This window comes from Bufo bufo, chromosome 7 (genome assembly GCF_905171765.1).
Source record: "Bufo bufo chromosome 7, aBufBuf1.1, whole genome shotgun sequence".
NCBI classification, from domain to species: Eukaryota; Metazoa; Chordata; class Amphibia; order Anura; family Bufonidae; genus Bufo; species Bufo bufo.
The window spans coordinates 93,383,388-93,402,292 of NC_053395.1; the positions used below are offsets into that span (position 1 = coordinate 93,383,388).

The 18,905-nt window shown below is 44.8% G+C and overlaps 1 protein-coding gene across 1 annotated transcript in view; it reads left to right on the forward strand.

Moving 5' to 3' along the window:
* Positions 1-18,905, forward strand: part of SLC39A10 (solute carrier family 39 member 10) — a 273,453-nt gene that overhangs the window by 140,515 nt on the left and 114,033 nt on the right. The window contains exon 5 of the mRNA XM_040440707.1: positions 3,783-3,971. Within this exon, the coding sequence (XP_040296641.1) occupies positions 3,783-3,971 (189 nt within the window). The remainder of the gene's footprint in view (positions 1-3,782; positions 3,972-18,905) is intronic.

The window sequence follows — 18,905 nt, forward strand, 5'->3', positions numbered from 1 at the left end:
GACATCACAGGGCTGGCTGGCTGCTGATTGGCTGCATGGCATTGTGGGTGATCCCTTGTTCCCAGAGTTCCTTGCTTCATGTCCAAATACATACAGCAGCCATTTTAGGAAAAAATGCGATTTGTTACCATGAAACATGAGGAAATTCAGATTTGGTGCAAATCTTTCCTAAAATTCGGATCGAATTCCACTTCGTCAACTTCGATTCGCTCATCTCTAGTGGTCACCAATGACGCTAGCTAGACAGATGGTCTATAGGGTTTTACTGAGGTATACAGCCTTTTTCCAAAAAATTGTGTTGCATGCAAATGTGATAATTAACACAAATTTGCGGCACTTGCATTGAAGCTTGCAATTCAAAATAATTTATTATATAGTTCCATATCAATTGTTCATGGATCCAGCCTCCAAAAACACACTCACCAGGCCACAGGTAAGAAAACTGCTGAATAAGGTCCTTATGGACCGAAACTTTCGGTACATATCATATATTAAGTGGTCATTGATTAATAAAAAAAATTTGGGGATCTTGAACCTTGGATGAGGAACTATATAATAAATTATTTTGAATTGCAAACTTCAATCCGAGTGCCACAAATTTGTGTTATATATCAGTAGATGTTGTTTGTTGGCACCATTACCAAAACAGTGTGCAGAACATTAAAGAGGACCTTTCACTAGATTAAAAAATCTAAACTAAGTATACAGACATGTAGAGCGGCGCCCAGGGATCTCCCTGCACTTACTATTATCCCTGGTCGGCGCTCCGTTCGCCCGGTATAGGCTCCGGTATCTTCACATCTTAGGCTCCACCCAGGGGAACCTGCCGGCGTCTCTTTCTCCCAGGCTGTCGCACTGGCCAATCGCAGCGCTCAGCTCATAGCCTGAGAGAAAAAAAAAACTCCGCTACAGCATGGGAGAAAGAGAAGCCGGCAGGTTCCCCTGGGTTGAGCCTAACATGTGAAGATGCCGGAGGCTATACCGGGCGAACGGATCGGCGCCCAGGTATAACAGTAAGTGCAGGGGGATCCCTGGGCGCCGCTCTACATGTCTGTATACTTAGTTCAGATTTTTTAATCTAGTGAAAGGTCCTCTTTAAGTAACCATTGCAAATTTGATAATGGCATATATTTTTAAAAGAAATAAATATATTTTATTTTGGCTATAAATAATATTTATTTTATATATTGTGGTAATGTGTACAGTAAAGTGCACGGTAAAGGTATGGTGGGGCTGTGTTTCTTACCCGTTTTTTTTTCAGTTTAGCTGGGTGAGAACTGAAATCCAGAAATGGTATGGCTTCAGCAAGGCATAGTTTCTGGAGCTGTTTTTATTTAAAGTTGTATGGGCTGGATTTCTTTGGACTGCGAGATAGGTTGGTAGTGGGAGCCTTCCAGTCCACGCCCCAGTCCATTACAGGTTCCCTGGCCCCAGGTGAGGCCAGCTGGGTTAATCAAGCTGGGATAAATCAACCCTTGGTGTATGAGTCTGGGAGAGAGGAAGTGACCCTAGAGAGGGGGACTTGGAAATAGAGGCTTGCAGAGGCTCTGTGTGGTGTCAGACGGGACGGCTGAGGGGCCACGAGGCTGTGTGAAGCCGGATCACTTCCCTGTTTGGGACTGTGTTTGGTGAGCTGACCTGCTAAGGGTTGGAGCCTGAAACCCTGTGGGTATTTGCACTTTAGAGGTGAGTCAGGGAGAAGACCTCTGTATTAGCTAGGGCTCAGGCGGGCAAGTGTTTATTTTAGTTTGGATTTATGTTTGTGCTGATGCTAAAGTGCCAAAATAAAGCACCATTTAGACTTGAACCCCGTTGTCAAAGGAGAAGTCTGTGATAGCTACCCCCAGTGAGAGAACGATCCCTTACAATACTTTGGGGATAGATGTTAGAGTTACCCAAAAGGAAAGCATTACAGTTTTTTTTTTCTTTATTTTGGTGCCTTCTTTTCAAAGCCCTGCATGCTCTCGCTGTGAAATTATTCATGTTTTTCCAAAGGCTTCTATACAGGAAATAAAAAAATGCATAAAAAAATAATACTGTACAAAAATGTCAGCATAAAAAAAAGCTCCACTCAAACATACTTGTAAAAAATACACAAAATATATAACAGTATTTTACATTTTTCACATATTTCAGTGAACTTTCATTAAAGAAAATGTGCACCTTCATTTCATTTTAGTAATGAACACCAGATACTTGCTCACATTCTTTTTTTCTAATCTGGTTTTACTTTCTGATTATAGATTCTTTGCTATATTTATCCAGTACATGATTACGCAGCAGCCATTTTGCATGAGCTGCTCTTATCTGTTAAAAGCAGTTTAGACATATGCTTTACTGCAGCCACATGGACATAGGAAACTGTTGTCTGGAGATGACTCATTGGCTTTGGGAGAGTGTTCTAGACATGCTCTATGACCTGTGCAGCAGTGACTGTGCAGAGAGGGGATGGAGATTCGCTATCCCCATCACATATTATTAATAGTAGTTCCTAGTGTTATCTTCCTTCAGCTTTGAAATAGAGGTATTAGTTTCATTGTAAACTCGCCCTCTGATGATAAAAAAAAAATTACAGCTAAGAAGCGATCTCCACAGAACATGAAGCATTAACCTATTATGAGGTCAGTGTAAAAACTTCAACAGTTTAATATAAACACCTTTTAAGGAAATATACTGATAGAAAACACAAGGGTTTTGGGGATCCTTATCATGTTAAATTGGAACACATGATGAACTCAATGTACTATAGATCTAGGCCCCTTTCACACGGGCGAGATTTCCGTGCGGGTGCAATGCGTGAGGTGAACGCATTGCACCCTCACTGAATCCGGACCCATTTATTTCTATGGGGCTGTGCACATGAGCGGTGATTTTCACGCATCACTTGTGCGTTGCGTGAAAATCGCAACATGCTCCTCTTTGTGCGTTTTCCACGCAACGCAGGCCCCATAGAAGTGAATGGGGCTGCGTGAAAATCGATTTTATCGATTATTTTCCCTTATAACATGGTTATAAGGGAAAATAATAGCATTCTTAATACAGAATGCATAGTACAATAGGACTGGAAGGGTTAAAAAAATAAATAAAATTAACTCACCTTAATCCACTTGCTCGCGCAGCCCGGCTTCTCTTCTGTCTTCATCTTTGCTGTGCAGGAAAAAGACCTGTGTTGATGTCACTGCGGTCATCACATGGTCCGTCACATGATCCATCACCATGGTGATGGATCATGTGATGGACCATGTGATGAGCGCAGTGACGTCATCAAAGGTCCTATTCCTCAAAGAAGAAGACAGAAAAGAAGTCGGGCTGCGCGAGCAAGTGAATTAAGGTGAGTTCAATTATTTAATTTATTTTTTTAACCTCTCCAGCGCTATTGTACTATGCATTCTGTATTAAGAATGCTATTATTTTCCCTTATAACCATGTTCTAAGGGAAAATAATAAAATCTACACAACACCTAACCCAAACCCGAACTTCTGTGAAGAAGTCCGGGTTTGGGTCTGGGTACCAAACATGCCGATTTTTCTCACGCGTGTGCAAAACGCATTACAATGTTTTGCACTCGCGCGGAAAAAACGCGCATTTTCCCGCAACGCACCCGCATCTTAACCGGGCCAAAAACATAAGGGCCGTGTGAAAGAGGCCATATAGTGCCCTTATAAAAAAAAATACAATAAAATCCTTTTCAAAGAAAAAATTTATAAAAGTTATATAAGATACAAGATAAAGTGTAATCATTGATTCCTTTTTTTTACAAAATTTTTATTCCATTTTTCAGTCACAAGGAGGGCATGACCATGCTTTAAAAGAACCTGGACAAGGTCATTATTTGGATCAAGCCTCAAGCAGGGAATTTTTGGTGGAATATGACAATGTTATGAAAGGTCTTGTTGCCCTTAGTGGAATCTATTTTCTCTTCATAATTGAGTATTGTCTACAAATGTTTAAAATTTCTAAGGAAAGAAGGGTGAGTATACAATCTTTCATACTAGTACTTCTACTGTTCTCCAGGATCCCTCAATATTGTCTCTGACCAGCATTGTTTAAGTACTTTTGGTCAGCCAGAATCTCACATAACCAATGCAGTTACAGTAGACCTCTCTCTTTGCACAAGAGTAAAGAAGAAACACACTGGCCCACATTTAGTATGTAAATTGTTTGCATAAAATTTCTGGCACACCTCATTTTAGAAGCATTAATTATTCAGATGCACCAAAAACAATGACACTTTCTGATATACTGTAATCAACAATTCCTGGCTATAAAGTGGAGATTAGACCAAGTTTGAGTTGGTCTAAAGTTTTTAGTATACAGAATTCTGGTGCATTAAGATAGAATTTGGGCTCAGAGATTTAGTGTTGGTACATTAGGACAGATTTCTGGTTGGAATTTCGACTGGGTTCAGGTTCGAAATTTTTGGGGAAAAGTTTAGTTTGGACCTGAATTGAATCAGATTTTCAGACCAAACCAAAGTTGCTCCAATTGAACTGAAAATTGGTAACACCCTCTAGTCTCCTAGGACTTTTATTTTTCCCTCCTCTCTTCCCCCCCCTCCCCAAGCTCTCAAATGCAATGACAGCAATAGTAAATGATGTCTGAGTCACCCTGACATACATAGCTATGGGTAAATGCACACTTGATGGCCTTAACATACAGCGTGCTTAAAAATACACCAGGCCGTGGCATGTGTTATGTTTTTTCATATTCTAAAGCGTCCAAAAAGTGCCCCTTGGCGGGCAGGGGCAAATGATGTTTAAATACATATGGTGTTATGAATTTAAAAAGTTTAAGAAAAGTGGCTTGGTAGACAAAGTGTCTAAAAATTATGCCTTGACAGGATCAGAATGCCTACCCATATGACACACAAATGTGTTAATTGTCAGAAAAAAAAGTGGCTTGTAGCAATGCAGTGTGGATGTAGAAAGGGTATGGATATAGTTGCATGCAGCCTCAATAGTAGCAGAAGTAACAAAGTATGGAACATATAGGGCAGTAGGTCATCTATGGGTAGTAGTAGTAGTAATAGTAGTAGTGGTTGTAGTAGTGGTAGTTGCTTTGCGTTAAGGGCTGTTTCACACGAGCGAGTCCATTGCGTGAATCACGCTCCGTGTGCGAGTGTGATCCTCCGCTGTGGACTTGCAGGAGTGCACGGCATTATCATGATGTATAATGCTATGTGCCTCTGCTTGACCTTATTTCTACAGAATCATAGTGACATAAAGCTGTCACTATGATTCTGTAGAAATAAGGTCAAGCAGAGGCACATAGCATTATAAATCATGATAATGCCGTGCACTCCTGCAAGTCCAGAGCGGAGGATCTCACTCACACACGGAGCGTGATTCCCGCAATGGACTCGCTCGTGTGAAACAGCCCTAATAGTAGTGGCAGTAGGGGATTAGCAGTGAGGTGAGGCAGCAGCCATATGGTACATGTTGGCAGGCAGCAGTAGCCTTACCTAAGATAATGGTAGACACAGGCAGCAGCCGTACAGAACATGATGGTCAGCAGGCCGCAGCAGTGGCATGATGGAGGCAGTAGCATGATGGAGGCAGGATGACAGGCAGGCAGCAAAAGTGGCAAGATGGGGCACTGTCCGCAAAGCCAGCTGGAGGAGTGTGAAAATCATTTTTAGTCCAGGATTGGTTCATTTTGACAAGTGATGTTTTGAAAACTGGCAGAGGATAACCCTCTCCGAGATGACACTGGAGGCTGAGCAAGAAAGAAAAAACAGTGTGCTGTGCCAGTTTGGGCCACTGTTGCAGTCTGCCAGACCCTAAATCCATGGAGTCAGGGAACAAGGTATGCACTAAAGACTGGCCAGAGTGTAGGTGGGCCTGAACCTGAGCATTAAGGCGGGAGCTGTCAACTTACTGACTGGCCCAGCCTGGCATGGCACATGGAAAAACTGGTCCATCATGTTGAGGAGACTGAAATGGCGGCTGCTGCTGCAGCAGTTTCTGCTACTTGTGCAATGAGAGGTTGGGTGACTCTAAGTGGGGCAGAGAGGGGCCTCTCAGGCACTTTGACAGTAGGCATTTGACCACCGTAAGCTTCTGCAAGCTGCATACAGTGTTTCCTGGTAATGTAATTTGGCCTCCCTTTCTTCTGTAGGAAAACATTCCCCTTTTATAGCAAGGGTCTAAAAGCATGGCTATCCTGTAATCATCAGACTACTTGATGTCAATGATCCGTCTGTCATGGCATAAGCAAGTGAGTCTACAGGTCGCCATTCTGGCCAGCGTGCCCGAGGAGCCAATTCTTTATAACTCTGCACCCCACTGAAACTATTGGGTATTGTGACTGGTGTCACTGTCATCATCATCTTGCTCCTCCAACTCAGACTTCTCTTCCTCCTCCTCAAGTGGCAGCACCTCCTCCCCCATTGGAGTTTCTTATGGTGAGTCCCCAACATTTATAAGGTGAACAGCAAGATGTATAACCTCTTCCTCCTCCTTTGTCTCCTCCTGTTGCATGAGCATCAGCGTCTCTTCAAAAATACATATGAAGGGATGAGGGACAACTGCAGCATGAATGACATGATCTGCCACTGCCAAACCTGGAAACAACACATGCTTCCTCCTGAGGTAGTCTGGAGCATGACAAAATCATTTATGGCTTTCTTCTGCTCGTAGAGACACTCAAGCATGTGCAATGCTGAATTCCAGCAAGCTGGAACGTCATGGATTAAGCAGCATAGCTGCAGACCATTCTGAGGCAGCAAGTCCAGGAGAGTGTTCCTCCCCTGAGAATGGCTGAAAAGATGGGCAGTGTCCTAGACACCGACAGCAACTTGCACAAGCTAGTGAAGTTTTTTAAAAGGCCATGCAGGGAGCATGTGTATGCATTTCCCCCAGGTTCGGGTTGGCCAGGATTTTGCAGCCATTGTCGCTGACCACCTTGCCCAGTTGGAGTCGGCGGGGTGACACCCAGCTGGTTGTTTGCTGCTTGATTTACTTTAGCAACCACTCGCCTGTGTGGCTACTCTCACCCAGACCAATCAGCTCCAACACCACATGGCAGTGCGTGACTTGATACAAGTGATAGGAAAGAGGGGGGTGGGAGTTACACTGTGCCATGCTGCTACTGGGGACGGGACCGTGCTAATGGAGGAGGCAGATACCGTAAGTGACTGCTGTGGGAGCCAGCCTGATGATATGGTGGGGAGGGGATAAAAAGGACCTGGCCCTGTTCCTGGGGTGCTGCCTCTCCACTTGACCCAGTGGACCATGGAAGACATGTACTGTCCCTGCCCGTAACAGGTGCTCCAAGTGTCCACCGTAGAGTGCAGCTTGCCACACAGCGATTAATTGCAAGGAGTGGCAAGCGTTCTCCTCCACACATGAATAAAAGGCACTACTACAATGGTATGGCAGCGATTGCACCACTATCAACGTAGCCATGTGGGGGTTCAGCTTGCTGGTGGAGAAAAGCTTTTTCATGGCCAAAAATTCTGTTGTAGATGTCTCACGATGAAGCTGAGGACAAGGAGGACTCTTAGCAGAAGAAGAAAAAGGTGATGATGATGAAGATGACAAAGATATTGTATTGCTTGGTAATACGGTTTGGCTGCCACAAAGAGGACCAGGAGAGGGAGGACAGACTTGTTCTGATTGGGAATGTTGGCCAGTTGTATTTTCCCAAAGGATCCGGTGATGCCACCTCTTCTGTAGCAATAGTGCAGGGAGAGCCGTCAGAAGGCGCTAAGGACATTGATAGGAAAGTGATTTACAAGTGCAGGGAACGATTATTTGGGGATCCATATAGTCATTAGACAGATCTGTCATTCCAGCTTTTTGTTATTGGGCTGCAAGTGTTATGATGGAAAGCCTTTTAGTGGATTATATCTTAGTATCTTATTCAGTACGACAAGAAAATTATATACGCATTTCACTTCTGCAGTTATTTCTGTTGAAAGCGTATAGGGGCATATTACAGTACAACAAGAAATATATACGCACTGCACTGTTGCAGTTATTTCTGTTAAAAGCGTATAGGGGCGTATTACAGTAAAAATAGAAAAATGTATACGCACTGCACTGTTGCAGTTATTTATGTTTAAAGCGTATAGGGTCATATTACAGTAAAAAAAGAAAAATATATGCTCATTTAACTTCTGCAGTTATCTCTGTTAAAAGCGTATAGGGGCGTATTACAGTAAAAAAAAGAAAAATATATACACATTTCACTGGTGCACTTATTTGTGGCAAAAGCGTTCAGTGGCCTATTTCAGTACAGAAAGAAAAATATATATGCACTTCACTGGTGCATTTATTTCAGCTGAAAGCGTTCCTGGCCTATTTCAATACAAAAAGAAAAATATATTCTCAGTTCACGTCTGCAGTTATTTGTGTTGAAAGCAATGCTGGGAGTCAGCAGGGTGGCAACAGTGGGAGGTCGGAAGCCAAACGTGCTCGGGGTAGAGCACCTGCTTCGCAGCAGCCTACCTGCCCGGGCAGTAGTGGTACAGGGGTTCATGGAAGTAGCGGCTGTAGCAGTCAGTCAGTGCGGCGGTTATATGTGTTATTTTGTATTTCAGTACAAACAGAAAAATGCGTTCTGAGTTCACATCGGTGGCGGATAGATGTGTTGAAAACGTTTATTGGCCTATTTCAGTACAAACAGAAAAATACATTCTCAGTTCACGTTGGCAGTTATATGTGTTGAAAGCATGGCTGGAATTCAGCAGGGTGGCAGCAGTGGGAGGTCGAGAGCCAAACGTGCCCAGGATAGAGCACCTGCTTCACAGCAGCCTACCTACCCGGGAAGTAGCAGGGGTTCATGGAGGTATCGGCGGTAGCAGTCAGTCAGTGCATTAGTTATATGTGGTAAAATCTTTATTGAAGTATTTCGATCGAAAAACTTAATGTATTCAGTGGTCAGCGCTGCGGTTATATACAGTTAAATCTCCATGATGTCTCCATGATAAATCTGCAGAGTGGGGGCCCCGTGTGGCTTGTACACAATTTCAAAATAATCCTTTAGCGGAGCGAATAGATGCCGGATGACCGGGACGCTCAATGACTTTCCCAGGAGCTGCTGTCGGGAGCAGCGGTTCATTTCTGAGACGTATAGTGCGGGAGGAATCCAAAGACCCTTTTCATCTTCGTGCTTCGTTATATGTGGTGAAATCTTTTGTGAATTATTTCGGTGGAAAAACAAATTTCATTCAGCGTTCAGCGCTGCAGTTATATGTGGTAAAATATTATGTGACTTATTTTGGTGGGAAAAAAATTGTATTCAGCGTTAAGCGCTGCACTTATATGTGGTAAAATCTTTTGTGAATTATTTCGGTGGAAAAACACATTTCATGCAGCGTTCAGCGCTGAAGTTTATATGTGGTAAAAGTCAGTTGGCTGCTGCCTATCTGCGCCATCGTCCATCCTCTCGCAGGTCTGACTGGGCGGGGCCCTCTGCGCTCACGTTCCACTGCCATGGCTGCTGGGGAGGGGTGGGGTGGCAGGAGCAGTCCCAGCTCCATTAGCAGCAGCCTGAGTCTACAGTAGAGATGTCCCGAACTATTCGCCGGCGAACAGTTCCCGGTGAACATAGCTTGTTCGCCGCGGCGGGCGAACATATGCAATGTTCGGTCCGCCCCCTATTCGTCATCATTGTGTAAACTTTGACCCTGTACCTCACAGTCAGCAGACACATTCCAGCCAATCAGCATCATACCCTCCCTCCCAGACCCTCCCACCTCCTGGACAGCATCCATTTTAGATTCATTCGGAAGCTGCATTCTTAGTGAGAGGAGGGACAGTGTAGCTGCTGCTGATTTAATAGGGAAATCGATAGCTAGGCTAGTGTATTCAGTGTCCAATACAGTCCTGAAAGACTCATCTGATCTCTGCTGTAAGGACAGCACCCCAAAAAGCCCTTTTTAGGGCTAGTACATCAGTCTGCTTTTTTTTTTTTTCCTGTGTAATCTAATTGCAGTTTCCTGCCAGCATGTGTGTCAGGCTCACAGCGTATACTGTGCCCACTTGCCAAGTGCCACCACTCATATCTGGTGTCACAGTAGCTTGCATAAAAAAAACAAAAAAAAAAACATTTTTTGACTGTAATATAATAGCAGTCAGTTGCGGGCACGTGCGTGTGTTTCATGCCCTGCAAGTGCATAGTGTCACCAGCGCAACTCATATCTGGTGTCACAGTAGATTACATTTAAAGAAAAACAACAATTTTGACTGTGAATAAATAACAGTCAGTTGCACACACGTGTTTCTGTGTTTAAGGCCCAGCTGCAATTGCATAGTGTCACCAGCGCAACTCATATCTGGTGTCACAGTAGCTTGCACGCATAGTACAACTTAAAGAGGACCTTTCACTAGTTTAAAAACTAAAAACTAACTATATCAGTGGGCAGAGCGGCGCCCAGGGGTCCCCCTGCACTTACTAGTATGTCTGGGCGCCGCTCCGTTCGCCCGGTATAGGCTCCGGTGTCTACAGCTCCCTCCAGTACTGGGCGGAGTTTTTGTATTAGGGTTGTCCCTTGCTGCAGCGCTGGCCAATCGTAGCACACAGCTCAAACCTGGGGCGCCGCTCTGCCCACTGATATAGTTAGTTTTTAGTTTTTAAACTAGTGAAAGGTCCTCTTTAACTAATCTAAAAAAAATGACAGGCAGAGGCAGGCCACCCCGCAGGTGCCGGTGTGGTCGTGGTGCTGTGATTCCCTTTGGACCTAGAATAATGCCCAGTGTTCAGAGGCCACATACCCTGAACTCAAAAAGTTCTGAGGACATAGTTGACTGGCTAACACAGGACACCCAATCTTCTACAGCTTCCGCTCTGAACCTTGATGCACCACCCTGCTCCAGCTCAGCTTCGGGCACCTCTCAAGTTACCACTCGCCTGCCGCCACCACCAACACTAGCACCACAGCCGCTTCACTTGATCTGTCAGAGGAGTTATTTACACATTAGTTGGAAGAAATGAGTGATGCGCAAACATTATTGCCAGAGGATGTAGATAACAGGGATATGTCTCAGTCAGGCAGCATTACACACATGGACGTACGGTGTGATGATGATGATGTTGTACCCGATGCTGCTTCCTTTGCTGAGTTGTCAGATACAAGTGAAGCGGTTGATGATGATGTGTCCGTGGGTGCCTGCTCGAAGAGAAGAATAGGTGGAAAGTTCAGATGGGGCACAGAGAGGAGGAGGAGACGAGTTGGAAGCAGGGGGAGGTCGTCGCAAGGAGCTAGTGGCACAGTCAGACAGCATGCACCGGCACCCGGGGTCAGCCAGACAGCACGCCAATCAACGCATGCTGTTGCCACCACCAGAATGCCGTCATTGCAGAGCTCAGCAGTGTGGCATTTTTTTTGTGTGTCTGCCTCTGACAACAGCGATGCCATTTGCAACCTGTGCCAAAAGAAACTGAGTTGTGGGAAGTCCAACACCCGCCTAGGTACAACTGCTTTGCGAAGGCACATGATCGCACATCACAAACTCCTATGAGATCAACACATGAGTACAAGCAGCACACAAACTCAAAGCCGCCATCCTCCTCCTGGTCCAGCATCTTCAGCCACGTCAACCACTGCTGTCCTCCTTGCCCCCTCTCAACCATCCGCCACTCCGTCTCTCGCCTTGAGCAGTTCCTGCTCATCTGCCCACAGTCAGGTGTCTGTCAAGGACCTGTTTGAGCATAAGAAGCCAATGTCACAAAGTCACCCCCTTGCCCGGCGTCTGACAGCTGGCTTGTCGGAACTCTTAGCCCGCCAGCTTTTACCATACAAGCTGGTGGAGTCTGAGGCGTTCAAAAAATTTGTAGCTATTGGGACACAGCAGTGGAAGGTACCCGGCCAGAATTTCTTTGCACAAAAGTCAATCCCCAACCTGTACTCAATTGTTCAAAAGGAAGCAATGGCATGTCTGGCACACAGTGTTGGGGCAAGGGTCCATCTGACCACTGATACATGGTCTGAAAAGCACGGTCAGGGCAGGTATATCACCTACACTGCGCATTGGGTAAACCTGCTGACGGCTGCCAAGCATGGAATGCGTGGCTCTGCAGAGGAGTTGGTGACACCGCCACGACTTGCAGGCAGGCCTGCTGCCACCTCCTCTACTCCTCCTACTCCATCCTCTTCCATAACCTCCTCGGCTGAGTCCTCTTCTGCTGCTGCGTCTTGCTCCACATCAACGGCACCCCCCCAGCTCCCCAGGGGCTATTCCACATCCCGGATATGACAGTGTCACGCCGTCTTGGGGTTGACTTGCCTGAAAGCAGAGAGTCACACCGGACTAGCACCCCTGTCCGCCCTGAACGCACAGGTGGATCAGTGGCTGACTCCGCACCAACTGGAGATCGGCAAAGTGGTGTGTGACAACGGAAGCAATTTGTTGGCGACATTGAATTTGGGCAAGTTGACACATGTGCCGTGCATGGCACATGTGTGTAATCTGATCGTACAACGCTTTGTGCATAAGTACCCAGGCTTACAGGACGTCCTCAAGCAGGCCAGGAAGGTGTGTGGCCATTTCAGGCATTCCTACACGGCCATGGCGCACTTTTCAGATATCCAGTGGCGAAACAACATGCCAGTGAGGCGCTTGATTTGCGACAGCCCGACACGTTGCAATTAAACACTCCTAATGTTCGACCGCCTGCTCCAACAAGAAAAAGCCGTCAACGAGTATTTGTATGACCGGGGTGCTAGGACAGCCTATGCGGAGCTGGGAATTTTTTTGCCACGTTACTGGACGCTCATGCGCAATGCCTGTAGGCTCATGCGTTCTTTTGAGGAGGTGACAAACCTAGTCAGTCGCACCGAAGGCACCATCAGCAACATCATCCCATTTGTTTTCTTCCTGGAGCATGCCCTGCGAAGAGTGCTGGATCAGGCCGTAGATGAGCGTGAAGAGAAAGAGGAAGAGTTGTGGTCACCATCACCACCAGAAACAGCCTTATCAGCATCGCTTGCTGGACCTGCGGCAACGCTGGAAGAGGAGTGTGAGGAAGAAGAGTCAGAAGAGGAATGTGGCTTGGAGGAGGAGGAGGAAGACCAACCACAGCAGGCATCCCAGGGTGCTCGTTGTGACCTATCTGGTACCCGTGGTGTTTTACATGGATGGGGGGAAGAACATACCTTCAGTGAGATCACTGAGGACGAGGAACGGGACATGAGTAGCTCGGCATCCAACCTTGTGCAAATGGGGTCTTTCATGCTGTCGTGCCTGTTGAGGGACCCTCGTATAAAAAGGCTGAAGGAGAACGACCTGTACTGGGTGGCCATGCTACTAGACCCCCGGTATAAGCAGAAAGTGCCTGAAATGTTACCTAATTACCGCAAGTAGGAAAGGATGCAGCAGTTCCAAAATAAATTAAAAAGTATGCTTTACACAGCGTATAAGGGTGATGTCACAGCACAACTGGAATCTAACAGGGGAAGAGGTGAAAGTAATCCTCATCCTACCACGACCACGCCGGCAAGGACAGGAGGTTTTACAGACGTGTTGTTGATGGAGGACATGCAGAGCTTTTTAAGTCCTACGCATCGCCACAGCCCTTCGGGGTCCACCCTCAGAGAACGACTCGACCGATAGGTAGCAGACTACCTCGCCTTAACTGCAGATATCGACACTCTGAGGAGCGATGAACCCCTTGAATACTGGGTGTGCAGGCTTGACCTGTGGCCTGAGCTATCCCAATTTGCGATAGAACTTCTGGCCTGCCCCGCTTCAAGTGTCCTGTCAGAAAGGACCTTCAGTGCAGCAGGAGGTATTGTCACTGAGAAGAGAAGTCGTCTAGGTCAAAAAAGTCTAGATTACCTCACCTTAAGATAAATGAGGCATGGATCCCGAAGGGACTGACAGTGGGCAATACATTCGACTAAAAAAGGCCTGATGAGATGAACTGCCTTGGGCTAAAAATGGTCCACATGCTGCTGTATTTTATCTCTGAATGCCGGATGACTTGCGTGACTTATCCGCCAGCAACTAGGGTTCAAGCCGCAATGTTTTAGGGCACTTTCTGCCTGGGAAATATAACTTTTTCTGGCCGCTGCAACAATACCTAGTTTTTCAGGCATGAACAAAACAAAAAAAAGGCACATACATGTGTCAATTCCCCTTTGTGATCGTTACCTTATTGTGGTGAAGGGGCTTGCGTATCACAATGAAGCAACCACCTCTATGAGTGTGTTGGCAATGGCAATGTTTGCACACCCCAGATGATAAGGTCGTTGCTTCATTGTGAAGAGACCAAAAGCGATCGGCTGGATAATTTTGCATAGAAAAAACATAAATTTTCTTTGTGATCATCTAAGGTGATCATTAAAGCCTACTAGGCCAAGAATGGGCCCACACTGCATAATCATTGTTTTCTGGGTCACTTAACTGTCACTGAACTACCTCAGCACGACCATAGGCTTTAAAAAAAAAACTATCGCCTGCAATCTCCCAAACGTGCACACGAGCACAGTCATCACTACACCAAGATTGACGCATAAAGGAATAAACTTTGTCATGAGTGTGTCAACTATTGACAACTCTTTGCAGTTGTCTAAAATCTATTCCATACACGTCCCCTCATAGGGGACGTAACAGGGATTAAACTGATAGGAGTGGTGTGTTAAGTAGTACTATTCCTATCTGGTGGCACAGTAGATTGCACGTGCAGTGCCCCAAATTGGAAGTAGGAGGACCGACCAAGCATCTTTTTCCATCTCCCTGATAGGGGACGTACCAGGGATTAAACTGATAGGAATAGTGCTACTTAAAGAGGACCTTTCACTAGTTTAAAAACTAAAAACTAACTATATCAGTGGGCAGAGCGGCGCCCAGGGGTCCCCCTGCACTTACTAGTATGTCTGGGCGCCGCTCCGTTCGCCCGGTATAGGCTCCGGTGTGTGCAGCTCCCTCTGTTGTACGGGGCTGTCATATATCTTCTATATGAAAAAGAATCTTCATATAAAAGAGAGGATAAAAAAAAATATAAAAATATATTATCCTTCAGGCGGACATAAACTCCTCTAAGTTCTTTTTATCAAGTACCTTAATTTGATTTGTGCAAGCAGTGAAACAAAGGAACAATTGTATATGCAAAAATATATAATCGTTTATTATAAAAACAAAGAATATAAAAACAATACAACTGCAAAACAAATGATGAAGTTACAACGTAACATCCAAAATGTACCACACTGTGGTGTTAACACACCCCTATCTGATCAGCACAGTATGATTTATTGATTTATGACAACCAGTGTCATACTTTTAACAAACTGACTCATATACCAAGAGAAACTTAGGATCTTCTGCTATCAAACAGGCTATAACAATAAAACACGGATTTACAGGAAAATAACTGTTATCCCTTGACTCTGTTTTCTTATGACCAATCAAAAATATATGATATTAATATGATAAAATATTCAACTCGGCAATCAGATTAGGGAAAATAACTTTCCAAGGGTTTAGTCCTCTTTTCAAATAATGTCAGATCTTCCATTAACAATATGCATCTTTGCTAAGAGAATAATCAGCATTATGGAGGCGCCTAACACTATATATATTCCAACAATATGGGAACTCTTGGCTATATAACCGAGAGAAATATCTTATTAATATCATGAGTAGTAAGCAAACTATACGTTACCGGGTCAAAGGTAGACAGAGTTCTGATGGGACCAGTTCTGAAGAACTTTACTAGTAATCCAAAAAGAATAATCCAAGTTTCTTCTTGCAAAGTTTTTCTTTTTGAATGAATGAATGGATGGATCAATTGATATATGGATCTTTATGGTTAGCTCTCTTTTTTTTTTTATATGCTACTCCGCACACGAGTAATTATCCCCCCCCTTATCTAAGAATCATCCCCTTTAGATTAGGGATTCCCAATCAGGTAGGTTGGGTGTATTCGCATGCTAATAACATCATGACGTTATATCAACTCCTAGTATGGTATAGAACAAATAATGAAATAATATAATATTGTCCATCTGCCTCCAGATGGCACTGCGGTACTGTAGATGAACATCACAACTTTTAAGCATTAAAATTAAATATCTAATAATATGTTCACAGGACCTCGTTGACCTTTCTTATTAAATCATTGAGGAAGGTCTTTTCCTGACACTTTTAATTACCTATATCCTGGACTTGCTGGAGTTGACTGTCTTCTCCTATCTTTTTGAAATATAGTTTGACTTGATGAAAATTTTATATAGCGGCTTTGATGCTTGGCATCGGAACTTGTACATTTCACTTATCTACATCCATGAATAACTATTGTTTTGAAATGGCATTTACTTCTCCCAGAAACCCAATTAACATAAACTTACTTGTTTCTGTACCTTCTAAATGGTAAATACATGGTATAACATATATATAAATTGATACATTGTTACACATAGATAACACATTATATGAATTATTGATTAACATATGTTGTAAACAAAATATACCGTGCAGATATATATATATATATGTATATATATATTATAATATAATTATGAATATATAAATTGAACCTCATACAGCAGGTGTGCCTCAAGGACATGAGTCCTTATCAAGTAACCTTGTTCCCTCCAGACAGACATGTCTTAGGGAGTTGACTTACTTCTTACAGATGGTCCCATATCTTTAGCAATAACTTTTAAATACAATGTCCGTTTATGTTCACAATTATTTTTTTTATATAACCTGAACTTGCCATGAACTCATCTTGGTTTCCTCAGCCATATAATATAACTTTGGTTCAGGCTGATCTTATTCTTAAAGGCAATGAGATGAGCATTTATTTTGATTATAATGTCATTAGATAATATTGTATACATATGAAAATGCACAACAGGGCAGAGTTTTTGTATATGGGTTGTCCCTTGCTGCAGCGCTGGCCAATCGTAGCACACAGCTCATAGCCTGGGAGTCCCAGGCATACTATTAAGTGCAGGGGGACCCCTGGGCGCCGCTCTGCCCACTGATATAGTTAGTTTTTCGTTTTTAAACTAGTGAAAGGTCCTCTTTAACACACCTTATAATAACGCAGAGAGAGGCAACGCAGAGACAGGAGTCTGAAGAAGAAGTCAGAGGAGGAAGGTGGCTTTGAGGAGGTGGAAGACCAAACACAGCAGGCGTCCCAGGGGGCTTGTTGTCACCTTTCGGGGACCCTTGGTGTTGTACGTGGCTGGGTGGAGGAAGAGACCTTCAAGGACATCAGTGAGGACAAGGAACGTGACATGGCTAGCTTGGTATCCAACCTTGTGCAAATGGGGAGTTTGCGGTTGTGCAAATGGACTGTTTGCGGTTGTTTGTGGTGCGTTAAACAGGGAGTTTGGTCTGTCACTGTGAAGCGGGCGTAACCCTTACACTACCTGATCGATACAACATCATACCTGATGTTTTAAAGCACGTTATTCCAAACAATTTAGGAATGTTAGGTGATTTATGCCCTTTATGGATTAAAACCTGACTCTGCGTCAACTACGTAATTTTCCATGGGAGTTTTGCCATGGCTCCCCCTCCGGCATGCCACGGTCCAGGTGTTAGTCCCCTTGAAACAACTTTTCCATCACTATTGTGGCCAGAAAGAGTCCATGTGGGCTTTAAAATTCGCCTGCCTATTGAAGTCTATGGTGGTTCGCCCGGAAAATTTTATGTTCGCGACATCTCTAGTCTACAGTCGCTGATGAGTAGCTTTCTTTACCCGCATAGTGAAGAAACTACTCATCAGCAGCAGCAGTTAGACCTGGAGCAGGACCTGAACCAGCAAGTGGTGGCATACCTGGACAGCACCCTGCCACCCCACATTGAAGATCCGCTGGACTACTGGGTATCAAACTGGATTTGTGGCCGCAACTAGCAGAGTTTGCCCTGGAAAAGCTGTCCTGCCCGGCCAGTAGTGTGGCATCAGAGCGGGTGTTTAGTGCGGCGGAGGCCATAGTTACCCCAAGGAGAACTCGCCTGTCCACCCAAAATGTGGAGAGACTGACCTTTGTCAAAATGAATCAGGTGTGGATCAGCCAGGATTTCCAACCACCAATTCCTGATGCATCAGATTAGATCATCCATGGTGCCACACCAACACTTTGATAAGAGACCGGTTTCTTCTGACTACCTGCCTCAGCCACTACTCTGATGCTACAAGCCGTCTGATGCCAGCGGGTACTGGTATTGCCACCCACCGCCCCACTCTGTTACCGGGTTACTTTGTGGTCTCCTGATGCAGCTGCTGCTGCCATCTCCAAACTATGTCTCCTTGCCACTCTGTGGTATCCTGCTGCTGCCATCTCCACACTATGTCACCTTGTCATTCTGTGACCTCCTCATGCTACTGCCATATCCACACTATGTCACCTGCTAGCAGGTCATCAAAAAGCAGAAGAGACTGCTGCATGACTTGGGGCTCAGACTGCTTGGCTGATTTGCAAGGGGGTGAGGTGAAAGACTGATGGACATCGGCTGCAGGTGCTAACTCTGATCATTCAGCAGGAGACTGGGTGGGAGACAATGTAAAGGAAATGTCAGCCACCCAATCTACTATCACCTGTACTTGTTCTGGCCTCACCATTCGTAGAGCCGCATTAGGCACGACCAAATAACACTGAAGGTTCTGTCGCCTACTTGCACCTGAGGAAGGTGTTTCACTTGTGCCTGTAGCCAGCACCGATCGACCACGCACTCTCCCTGCAACAGGAGCTCCACCAGCAGCACCATGACCGGGGCCACTGCCCTTATTCGACGCTCTCCTCATTCTCTGCAAATTTAGTATTTTTCCCAAAATTGAGTTTTTTTTAATAACAGAAGATAACAGCAGTATCTAACGTGAGCATTTCACACTGACAGATGCATCAAGAGCTGTAAAATGTAGTATCTTGCCCAAAAAGGGTGTTTTTTAAAACCCAGAAAATTATTGCAGTATTTCAAGCTTAAATTGCACACTGACAAATGCT